Here is a 12,763-nt window from a genome sequence, read left to right as displayed (position 1 = left end):
TTTTCAGTTTCTACCTGGGACCTCTATATAGGTGTGTAGGAACTCATGTTAGAGTCATTTGAAAACATAACTGAAAATTAAAGAAGCTATAGAGGTGTAATGAAGGGGCTAAACTGTTCGGAAGAACTTTTTCTTTAAGAGGTGATATACCAAAAATAACCTCTGAAAGTCATTAAGTTGAGTATACCTGGAAGCCTGAAAGAAARTCTTGCAGGAGTTGGACATAAAGTAGCTGGGATACAGTATGGTAACAGCAATGTGAGGTTCAAYATTTAAAGTAATTTTTACAAGTGGCATCTTTTTCTGTGGTTTGCTTGTGGCTTCTTCCTTCAGCCCTAAAGAAAATGTATTGCATTGGCAATTCGATTTGTCACTGTTCATGTGTGTCGTTGCGTTAGTATTAGTGAAAGCAATCAGGCAAACCCATTACACTCAGAGAGGGATATAAACCTTTGGATGTGCTCAGTAGCAGAGGATTTTGAGGTATAAAGTCTGCTTTCTATGAGAACTAAAGGTACAAGACAGTAAGGAAGGGATTGAACGCTTGGGACTCTTACTCAGATACCCTCTTGATGAAGTAGAGCTTGTTTGAATGCGTTAGACTCTTGAGAAAAAGGTCAGGAGAACATGACCAAGAAACCATGATATTTGTGTAGCATCTTTTGAAAATGACACTACATTAACAAACTGAGTTACTAGTTGCCTTCTTACAATGAGCTTTTGCTTGTAGTAGTTTGTTTGGCAGTTCAGGTTGTTAAAAATGAATGCTTATAAATAACACATGAAGCTTGTTTGAATGACAGAACAACCAAAATTATATGGGAAAATTCCTGTGACATTTGGAGTTTCTCACCGCTAAAAGCTAGTGATGCTGCAGAGCAGGCTAGAAATGGGTATTCAGAAACACTTTTCTCCCCTTTATCTCTAGCATTACCTGGAGCAACTTGTTCTACTCCCGCATTACATGGGCCAGGGGGTGACTCTCCAAAATACGTAGCCTTTTGGTTCTTTTCTTTTTTTCCCATTTCTGTTGTTCTACATTGGAGAACAGTTAAACCCATCTGATCTGATTGATCTAGAAATACTTGTGCTTGTGGAATGAACTATCCTGTATGGTTACTGTGGGACTGTTCCTTTTAGAAGATATTGTGGAGCAGTGAAAGTCAGTTTTCACTTCTGTTATACTGAGATACCTTCAGGTGAAACCTAGCTTGAGCTCAGCTATCRTATAGCTAATGGTGGCTGAGGCTTCCGAGGGCCAGCAGCAGCAAGAGTAATTGCTTTGTTTTGACTTATTATATTTATTTATTGGTCTCTTGAACATATATTCCCAGACACTTGGGCAGCCCTCAAATAATACAGGATATCATAACATACCCTTTTAGAAAGGCAGGTTATTTTAGGTTATAGCATTTTCCCAATGGTAGGTAAGAAATAATAACCAATCTCAACACGAGCAGTGCAATTGAGGGTTCCTCTTGGTGGGTTTTCCCTTTAGCAGAGCTGGAAGCCGGGCAGTTGTGTGACAGCGTGCTGAGCTGCACAGCTCTCTCCTCTGCAAGGTCTTGAAAATGTCGTGGCTTATCTGCTGCTGAGGGCATGTGCGTGAGTGTGGCCCACCAGTTACTGATCAAGTGATGACCTGTCTCGATATAAGAGTTGCAGAAGCAGAGCCATTACACTGGACGGGGCAAATGATTTTCCTGGTTTATGATGGTAGTGTCTAGTTTCACCCATAAGCTTCCTAGATTTTAGGATTTGTCTTGGCTTATGATCCAAGGCAAATCTGATGTAATTTCCTAGATTTCCTAGATTTTAAGAATACTGCTGGATAGGAAAGTGATGCATCTGCTTTGTCTGTGGATGTGTGTGTTTTGTCTTTTCTTTTTTAGTTTAACTTTGCTGCCCTTACTGGCTTCAAAAGGAATATTTAAATTGTGTATCTAACTGTAAATTTTTATGTAATATAAATTGTATATGTAATAAATTATATAGTAGAGGAAAGTGAAATTTTAGGATAAAAATCAAAATGATTTTCTAAGTGCCAAATATAAGAGAGAGGTTCGTTTTTTTAAATGTTATTTTATTACATGTGTTCATTTTGTAGTAGCTCTTGTGAGTGCAGCAACCGGAAAATTAGTTGCTGTAATCTTTGCATCTTTCCTTCGTTTCTMAAGACATTCGTTTGATTCATGTTGTTACTAGCAGAGTGAAAATAAGATTCTGATGATGGGGTTTTAGCCCTTGATAAGGGAAGCTTTCTTGAAAGGGCAGAGTAAGATCTACATTGTAATGTCATTATGGAATTCAAGAACCTGTCACAAAGCACTGATACTCCGATAGCTAAAAACAAAGTGGTACAGTTGTTGGCACAACAAAAACTGTTTTTTTTTTAAATAAAGAAGTCTTTTAAAATTTGTTCTTTTTTTTAGGCAAGTTGGGCAGAAGTCAGTCTTGAAGGCAACAAACACAGTGACAACAATGCAGAAAGTATTTCCACAGTTTACTTTGTAAACAGCCATGTGATTTGATTTAAATCAGTTTACCTATGAAAGGGAGGAGAACACAAATGGTATGTTCTGATGATTGCTGGGTGTGCAAAATGGTACCACAGTTCCCACAATTTGAGCTATTTACTCTCATTCACAAGTGCTGCCACAGGTGTTTCAAGTGGTGTGAACGATGCGGTGGACGATAAAAGAAGTGGACAAGAGGCAACAGCAATTTGCATTTATTTTTGGGTTAGTCAAACACTTTTCTCTAGAGAGCAATACAAAGAAGCACTAAAGAGAAAAATAGTCAACTGGATCTCAAAACCTGGCTGGTGGGATAACATTCTGGGATTATCCCATGGCAACAAAAGATCTATGCAAGGAGAATAGAAAGGGATAAAGGCTTTTATGGGCCAGTTGCAAGTCTTGTTTTGTCTCTGCTCTCACATTTTGAAGCTTCATCTCCCATCTGGGAAAGAATTCTCTCTCAAGTTCGTGTACCTCTTGTTGCTCCTTGGGAACGCTCATTTATTGCTGGTGATATCTACTGCCTCCAATTTTTCTTGAAACTCTTTACACGGTCAGTGTGTATAAACTGTATTGTAGCCAGTATGAAAATCTCTTTTTGCGATTTTTCCGTGGCAGTCTGGGTATGAGAAAAGTGTAAAAACCTATGTTAGGGTAATAAGCCCCATGCCTGACGGGCGTTCACTRTGTAAGAGATGACGGGAATCACCGTGCCAGGCAGGGAGACCGAGTACGTGGGACGTGAACTAAGTCACACCGTCACCCTGTTGAGCAGGAGCCTTGATTTGCCCAGCAGGTAAAGGAGGACAGCAGTACCTGCTGTTCCTTGTCGTGCATTGCTTATGACGGAAGCTAAACGGGAGCGACAAGCTTTGATTCTTCAGAATGGGCAAGACAAGGCGTTGTTTGAAAAAGAGGTGTTTAAAAAGGCACCGCTTGCTTTCGAGGAATACTTTTTGAATCTTTTCCAACTGTAGCAAATAGTTTGTTTTGGAAGCAAATGAGAAGCTGAGCAAACTTGTCCAGTCTTTCTCAGGACAGCGTAGCTCCTTTTAAATTACATTCTAAAAGGCCTGTTTGAAATCCTGCCACTGAGTTCCAATTTTTGTCTTGTGAGGGGATGTTTTCCCCCTAATACTGATCCAAAATGCTCATTTACAGCTTGAAGGCCAAAAAGATAAAGTCCCATAATTAGTAGCCTTAATGAACATGCACATTTTCGGTTCTGCCTGTGGTTAAGTTAATGTGTAGTAATACAGTATTTTACACTTGCTGTCTAGAAGATAGAGCACAAAATATGCAGGCTGTATGGCAAGGCCAAGGGTTCCTGTGGGAATTTGGACTTGCTTTTTCCAGTTTGCTAGTAATAGCAGGGTGATGGTTTGACTGCATTATTGATGCTATATTTGCAGAAGTTTCTGTACCTTTTATATATATATATATTTTTTTAATTTCAGACTCAACTTTAAAATCTTGAGTGTATGAKGTAGAATTTTTTTATGATTGAACTGTGCATGTGACTTTTGAATTTGTTTACAATTAATTTTGTAACATTTGCTGCTGCTTGAGGTTAACTTTAATAGCGATCTTTCCTTCCCTAATGTTTCAGTTTGGTCTGTCGAGTGCACAAGTCAGGCTGCTGCTGCTGTGGCATACAGAAGTGCTGCTCCACTTCTCAGCTAATGAATGCTTTTTTTTTTTTCCCCTAAAACCATTTGACCACTGTTAGTATGTTGTTGCTGTAAGTTGCTTCCAGTAATTATTTCTGTAATGTGAAACATTTGCACATGATAATCAAGACCCGAGTCATAATGTTGCGTATTTCTAACAAAAGACTGAATTTATTGAACGATCCAAAATTAGCCATTTTTCTGACTGGAAATGCTTTAGAATGTGGTGATGACAAAAATGTGTCTGCTGGGCTTTCAGGTTCCTCATAGACCAGTCTTGGTCATAAAATTCACAGCAGCAACCAGATGGCTGAAACGTGGAAGTCTTGCTGTGGAGTCTAGCAAGAGCAAGCAGACTCTTCAGTAATAGCAGAACGCTAWAACACAGTCATCTATTACTAACGGTGATGGCATATTGCACCGTGGTATAATCATGTTTAGCGGAGTTCTGCAGTCTCCATGGCTCAGCTGCACACATCAAAGCGGAGCACTTTCCAGTTCATCTGCTTGTAGAAAAACACAGCAGTTTTACATAACACAATTTCTAGGAGTACTAGAAGCACCAAAGACTTCCCTCCCTTCCCTGCAATGTATTGTTCTCTTCTCTACTGTAATAATTTAACAAATTTAAAATATTTTTTCTCGTTTTTTCTAATTAAAATAGTCACAGCTTGCTTYTGTTTYTGGCTAGATAGGGAACAGACCTCARCTGGATTGTTTTGTTGTCCATCCAAAAGCATTCACCCCTCCAACAGCATGTGGGTAATGGGAGAACTGGGATTGACATGACATATCTCAGGTCTGAAAAACACTGCCCAATTCCTCTGGGGGAGGAGGGGGGAATTGAAACTGGGACCTGACAGTTCTGAGGCCTTTTTAAATAACAGTTGTATTTCTACTAGTGGCTTGGATGTAAGATGGGATGAAGCCCTTGTGTTGTGAAACATAATGACAAAATCCATATTGGCACTGAGTGTGGCCTTTTTTTATCTGAAATCTCTTAATGTTATCTTTTTAATACTAAAAAACAAACAAAACAAACAAAAAGCACCTGATGTTTTTATTCCAGCTATCTATTTGCTTTTAATTAAGTAACTCCATTTCACAAAAGCATCTATTGAGGGCAGTGTTTCAAGAAGAATTTTTCCCAGAAGTAAGTTAGTAGCTCATTTTTTTTAAAAAAAAATGCTTTTTAATATATACAATTAAATGATTTCTAATGAAAATAGATGTAGATGATGCCGTAACTGAGGTTGGCAGCTCTGCACAACTGTAGCCAAACCAAACTATACTATACYAAACTGTAACTATAACCAAAACACCATCAATCATCAGAATAAATTAATGYATAGCCTAAAAGCATATACGTCTTCCCCTAGTTGTACCGTAGTTGCCTTTTGTCTTTTTGCACAACATCAGATTTAGAACTGGTTTCAAGCTGAGTGATGTCGCAGCCCAGCTTGTCTCACCAGAAGACACGGGAGACTGAACCAGTTCCCCTGAGCTGCGGATTTAGCTCTGAAAGCAGGAGATGGGAAGTGCAACCAGGGTTGATGGGCAGCTTATGCTGCGCACAGGGAAAACTGAAATAGAAAACCAGAAGCTTATCCTCCAGCTTGTCATTTTCCTCATAACAGATCTGCCAGAAAAGGGCTGCTTTGTCAAGCGATTTTACTGAGTTCAGTTGCTTTAAGGACAGCGCGGGATCTCAGTTTCCCTCAGTGGTTCCCCCAAGCCTGCCCAGCGAGCCCAGGAGCGAGGGAAGGCTGTTGCCTAGAGGGAGCTGCGCTGCGCTTAGCATCTTTGAAATTACTTAGGTGAAGAGGAAAAATCTTTAGGCTCCTCACACTGCAGATCTTGACTCCAGCCTCTCCTGGTCCCAGACCTGGTGCGTGCAATTTCCATAGCACCGTATCATTAAAAAAAAAAAAAAAAAAAAAAAAAGAAAAGCAGGAACAATTGGGTTGAGGTTTTGTCTGAACTGTAAAGGTATCTGCATGTGCCTTTTTAAAACAGCCCCACTTACAAAACTGTGTGGCCTAGTTTTGAAGAGATTGTAAAACATTTAGGTGTACACTGTCAGCAGGGAGAGATGTAGACATTGGCTCCTTGGTTCTCTTCTCCAAAGGTTCTTTATTGAATATAATTTTTCTGTTCTCTACAGAGTAGTTGTCCTGTGTTATGAAACAGATTGTTGTACTCCTGTGCTTTAAAAAAACACAGATTTATTTGTACAATTGATGGGAACAAGGTCATGTATTTCATATGTATTTCATAAAGCCTACTGTTACTACTGTGTGTTAGTTAAAGTCTCCACATGGTTTTCACTGGCACTAGCAGAACAGGGTACAAAGATGGGGGTGATCGATGAAAGTTAAGCTCTACAGAAACTACTGCATAACCTGTTAGCACATGTTTATATCAACATCTGTTTCATCATGTAAGTGTTATGCTTAAAAAAAGTAATTTGGATTTGAAAATTCTATTTTATTTTTAGTTTATTTACTCAGCTGCTGTTGTGCATTTCATGAAATCCCAAATTGCCACTATGTAACTCTTCCCCGTGTCCAATAGGAAAACATAAGTACCAGTTTGACTTCTTGTGTAGCATTGGCTCCACTTTGGTGGCCCTTACCAAGGTAGGCGTTTGGGACAGTGACACAGCACTGTCGTCTTTTTGTATTCATTGCTGATGCCAGCATGTTGTCTAAATGTCTATAAATCATTCTCTGTTGCATGTGTAAAGCTGGAGGAAACCCTTTGAGTCTGGTGCTAAGTCTGCTATCGTGGGCAACCACATAGTTTTTAGAAACTGAACAAACGCTACTTTAAAACAAATTAGATTTGTTCCCTGGAAGATCTTTTTCAAGTCTCTAAACATGCATTCGTTCCTTTTTGCTGTCTCACCTAACTTGAGACATTTTAAAGGGAGATGTCAAAGTCTGATCTAGCCACGTCAGTAGAAAAAGGTACCTCTGGAGAGTCATTCATCAGCTTATTCTACTTGTCTTCTCTTTTTAAGGAAGCTAAATGCCCTCTGGAAGAATTTAGTTTCTCTCCATTTTAATCTGCTCCTAGCAGTAGGCTCAGATTTAGACTTCCCACTTGGGGACACCTATTCCGAGACAGGTGACTCTCAGGCTGCAGATGAAAAGGCGCAGGTTAGCAGGGTTTGCTTACACACTGGCAAACCCTGCTCCGGCTGCCAGCGCTCGCTGAACGCCCGGAGTAGGGGCTCAGCGGCAGGGCAGGGGCACRTGGCCCCACGTGGGCTGCGCTGGCGTTGGCGGTCAGCAGCTGGAGCCGGGGCAGGTGTCTGCTGTTGCTTTTCAGGTGCGTCCGTGGCCTGACATGTTTGCAACGCAGGCAAGGCTGCTTTCTTGCCTCCCTTGCCAAGCCTGCAGAAATTTTGTAAGGGTTTGGTGGTTTTGACACAGCCCTTATAAGGAGCGACATCCGGCACGCTTTGCAGCGCCAGTGTTGAACCCTTGGTGCCATTGCTTCAGGTTCAGCAGGCTCTGCAATTGCTGCTTTCTTTTGCAGCAGTGAGACTTAATTTTAAGAACGGAGTGCGCAAACTAAGCATGTGATTTTTTTTCAAGGTTTATTAAAACTATGTCAAATGGGAAGCAGTGTTTTTCACGAAATAAGTGACATTATTTCTGCAGGATAGCTTATTCCGAGGAAGGTGTAGCATAGTTGGTTCCCAACCTGCAGCTCGTAAGCGTTTTGTTTTCAAAATCCTTTTGATGTTGGGAAATTAAAAACCCTAAAACTGCAACCAGCAGGAACAGCACAGTATGGTGCTGCCTGCAGCAGGTTATTTGCTACAGATTGTTACCCGTTGGCCAGTACAAGTTCACTGATCTTTTTTTTCCCTTCATCTTTTTAAGCATTTCGAAGCTCAGCAAGGACATTGCATCACATCTTTCCCAATTTTTAAGTACTGGATTTATTACCTCCCTTCTTACTCCTTAGTAACTTTTCACTTGCAAGTAGCTCAGTTGTTTATGCTCAAGTGTCAGAATATGAAAAATCTGCTACAAAATGTTCTCTTCGTTAATTTACAAGTATGAAAAAATGAATTATTTTAGAAAGTATCTGTTGTCTTCATTGCAAAATTGCTGCCCATATGGTTTAAAATTAACTTTACAGTGATGGATCAAATTCAATACATTTTAATATCACAGTGCATCATTTGTGTCTCAGATGACTCTCAGTTAATGCATAGGCTGTACTAGTACTCTGCAGTAAAAGGCAATATTGGCAGAAGAGAGCAATGCCAAGAGAAGACCAAGGTTCAATGTTTCTAATCCAAATTGCTTATTAGTTGACCCGGTTGGTGTTTCTTAATTCCTGAGTGATCTTTGGAGACTTTTTGCCAGTTAAGAAAATCTGTGATGCCAACATGGGAATATTCCTTTTGTAGAAAAGGTAGCTTTTCTTTGCTAAGAGGTTTTATGTATGTTTTACTTGTTGACTCTGACCTCTTTTCAGATCAGCTCTGTGTTTGCAGAAATCTCAGACCACTGTGTTACCTGTGTTGCTTTAGCACACACAAACAAGAGATCCCCTTCCGCTGTCCGCAGCGCTTCACACGGCACCTGGGGCCCAGCGGCACCTTCTCCTTAAAGCCAAWGGGATTCGCTGCTGGACATAGACCACAGGGTTCATGTTGACTTGCTCATCTCCATTTTGTTTTTTCTTTAGGGAAAGATTCGAAACGAGAGGGCGAGCAGTGAGAYGACCAGGAGGCGAATTTTACGTGTGTAACAGCTTTTGAGGAAGGTGTAGTTGTAGTACAGATTAAGTGTGGTGGGTAGATTTGTTTTCTTAGGTATAGTGCTGACTCTTAGAGTATCACACAGCTGAGCATTAATATTCAAGCCAATAGGACTGCAAATCTGTGATCTCCATAGTTGTATTTTGGAGTTCATTTGGGTTTTGGGAGCTTGTAGCCTTACAAATATACATTAAACCACAGCTAAGAGGAGGAAGAAGGGAATAAAGTGTTATTCTCCCAATCTATAACAAATAACAAGCTGAGACTGAAAGCATTTACAGAGCTTGCCTAAGGCCCTCATAGGTCTGAGCATAAACCGAGGGGGAACACTTGCCTCTGTTATTCTTCCTGCCAGATTTCATTTGCTGTATAGCTCTTCCACTTAAGTATCTTTGTTTTTCCTTTCTGTTTCCTTTCCCCTTTGGTAGCGAATGTAAATGAAACCTAGCCTCAAATCTGAGTAGTTTTTTGTTGTTTTGGTTGCTGTTTTTGAGGTTTTTTGTTTCTTAGTGTGTAGAACATATGCTTAGTTGGTTCCTTTATAGAGTGCTGGAAAACCTTTRTTTTTTTGTTTTTAATCACATGGCAAAAGGAAATGGATAAGAGAAACACATAGATGGACAACATTTTCTGTACATATACAAGCACTTTTCTGATTTGACCCTGCGTTTATTGTTTTGTAGAGARAGCGATTAAATTGTTTACTGGCGTTACACCGCCATTCTTTATGGTGAGCCTGCCTTGGGTGGCAGCGAGGTCTCCTAGGGCCTTTGAAGCGCAAGCCCAGGCACATCAGAAGCCGGGGTGAAGGAAAGCACCGAGTCTCTTCCTTCGTTGTGCATCTTACCACGTCGTCACATGAACCCAGCGAGCACAGGCGCGCTGCAGGRCTAGCCTGCCTTTTTCTCTGCTTCAGCATTTAGCAGCAGCACGAGGTGAGAAACAGGACGCACAGCGGTGCACGGGGCCCGCGCTCCAGCCCTGGGAGCTGCAGCTTTCGTCAATCTGTGCAGGCTCTAAATGAGTCGCTCTGCCGGCGTTGCTGCTTTTGAACATCTAATCTTGTTGTTTCATCAGCAGCAATAAATGCAGCCTTTCTCTAGATTTTCTGTAGCAATCATAAAACCTATGGCAGGGAGGAGAAAGGATTCATACTGTTTTAACCTTAACATCTAGAGTTGTGTTTATTTCTTACTCTCCCAGCAATCTCAAAAATATTCATCTAGGAATCACACAATATTGATTATAAAGAACTGTGTCAATGGAAATTAGTCACATCAGTCAACAGTTACTACTTGATGTTAGAAATCAAACAGTGAGAATGTTATCTTTAGGAAAAATAACCATCCTCTTTCTGTTGCACAATTGGAGAAGACTCGATACAGAAGATACTTATTTTGTATTTCAGTTATGTTCGATGCAGTAAAATTGTAAATGTGTAAAATTGTCAGTTTAGGTTCAGYTTAGTTAAAATGGTGACGAATAAACAGTCATCTGTATGTGGAGGGAAAAAGCCACTTTGAGCAAGTTTGGTTACATCACATCAAGGTATCATTTTTAACATTGAAAGATCTGTCATTCATGCAGTATTACAGTGGYGGTGAAAAATGTTGTGGTAAAACATTTGTAAGCCAAATTCAATACCTTCCCCTCCRCTTTCCTTCTCTACTTTTAGTTGAACAGCTTTTCTTTAAAAATCAAACAAACTGTTCTATGGCTTTTTATTACCTGTTCATCCTAGGTAGTATTATCACAGAGCGTTGCTACAGGGGAAATAACAAACTGACCATGAGATCCATTTTTGTAATTTAATGTTGGTTTTGTACAGTTGATTTTGATAGGCATTGGAGGAGCTTAACAGTTAAATGTACTTTCTCATGCACTTTGTGTAGTGTGTGTCTGTATGTGTACATGTATGCATCTGTATGTAAAAATAATATGACTTGGTGTGGTTTCTACATTGCAAAGCTTCTAGAGAAGAGGGGAATCTGTGAATTCTGAGTTTTGAGGGGTTTCTCTCTGTCTGTCTCCTCCTCCTCCTGCATATCTCATCATGGTTATGGTTCTTTCACTCCAGTGAGTTGTCCTTCAGCTAACAGAGGCTGAGCCACTTGCTTCAGCAGCTTAGTTTTGCGAAGTTCTCTCCTCCACTCTGCTGCAGATCATACAACTATAAATCATGTGTGTGTCACAGATTTGGCAAACAAAGTTCTGAAAGTGGATCTTTTCATTTGTCTGTCTTGATGAAAAATGTGATGGCAGAAGAGTCAAATAAAAGGGTCTTACTGTTTCTTGGAGCTGTGAATTCATGCCTCTCTCCCCTTATGTGTTCAAAGCTGCACCCTTTTCATGGGGGCCTGAGTGTCCAAGCTGGAGCTTCAGAGATAGCTGACGTCATTCTCGATGGCTAGTTGATTATCAAGATTAGCATGCCTTGGGCACCCTAATGCAATGACACTCCTAGCTTTGGTAGCTGAGGAGGGGCGCTGGAAGGGTTTTTCTTTCTGTTTTCTTTAATCTTATATTAGTGTATGAATATGCAKCTTATAAATGTGTATACAAACACATATATATGTTTATATGTATTATTTATACATAAAGTTAGTGAGGGGCATGTAGATGTGTGAAAATTATGAAAAATAAAGGTATGAGACAAAATGATCAATTGAGAACTTATTTCCRTATGAGTGAAAACCACACAAGCTTTTGGATTTTTTTCCCCACCATTTCTGGATTTGCCTGCACCATTTGCATAGAGCATTACCTAGAAGAGAAATTGTAGCAAATATATGTGAAACAATCCTCTTAGATATAATTCTTCCATCCTATCTCTTGGAGGCAATATCTATTTGTTAAATTTTGGCTGTTGAGTAATATCACAAAAAGAAAAAAAATGTACAATTTCTTTTCACCCAAATGTTGTGTGGTATTAATTGCATCACATTAGAAAAGTAGTTGAAAGAAATATGCTCGATAATGCTGTGCTCCACTCTTTTCTTGTTAACTAGCTCTAGGCACGTGTGGTAAGCATTGCAAATGTTCAGATTGTTTTAATAGTGCTCAAAGAATTGTACTTCATCTTTAATCCTAGCCTATGGCTGGTGCTTGGCATGGGATATTACTTTCATTTCACAGTCTCTCTGTCTCCTTCGTATCCACCAGGAGAGAGAAACAGGCGAAGAAGATGTCAGGTGGCTTTCAGTTACATGCCTCAGAATGAAGATGAACTGGAACTGAAAGTTGGTGATATCATTGAAGTTGTGGGAGAGGTGAGTAGATCTTGAATGGAGTATACATGCACACAATTCTGGCATGTCTCATGCATGCTAAACTCTTAGACTTAATGTATTTTAAGACACAATTTAAACTAGACGTTTTTCTTTCCCAGTACCTTATGTGTCTTTATCAGGTTCGTTTTGGAGGTGAGGATAGGTAGTTTGATTTTGGTTTTTGTGAGCTTCCCCCCCCCCCAATAGCAATTCTGCTGCTTTTACACCATCAGATGTTGCTTCTAAATTCTGTACAGGGAAAAAGCTCAGACTGTGTGCTGTTAGGTTTATATCTTTGAAGAACAAGATGACAGCAGGAAAAACTCTGCCCAGTTGTAGTAAGCCAGCCAGAGAGATGAATTGCCTTTACCAAGTAAAACAGGTTTGAGAAATTTACTTGGAGCCCTCAAGAATTCAACTGTGATATTCACTTTTTGTTGTCTTTGTATTTAAATTTTGACAATTTCATTTTTATGTAGTCAGATTTAAAAAATAAAAAATAAAATTTATTCCAGACTGAAG

At 39.9% G+C, this 12,763-nt stretch overlaps 1 protein-coding gene across 4 annotated transcripts in view; it reads left to right on the top strand.

Annotated features, from left to right (window-relative positions):
* SH3KBP1 (SH3 domain containing kinase binding protein 1) overlaps positions 1 to 12,763 on the top strand; it is a 231,679-nt gene that overhangs the window by 102,479 nt on the left and 116,437 nt on the right. For all 4 annotated transcript variants that reach the window (XM_085323139.1, XM_085323140.1, XM_085323142.1 and 1 more), the window contains one exon: positions 12,135 to 12,241. In XM_085323139.1, the coding sequence (XP_085179265.1) occupies positions 12,135 to 12,241 (107 nt within the window). The remainder of the gene's footprint in view (positions 1 to 12,134; positions 12,242 to 12,763) is intronic.

This window comes from Rhea americana, unplaced genomic scaffold (genome assembly GCF_003343005.1).
Source record: "Rhea americana isolate MKP2758 unplaced genomic scaffold, rheAme1 scaffold_82, whole genome shotgun sequence".
Classification (NCBI taxonomy): domain Eukaryota; kingdom Metazoa; phylum Chordata; class Aves; order Rheiformes; family Rheidae; genus Rhea; species Rhea americana.
The sequence above is the reverse complement of the archived record's forward strand: the minus strand, read 5'-3'. Positions and strand labels throughout refer to the sequence as shown.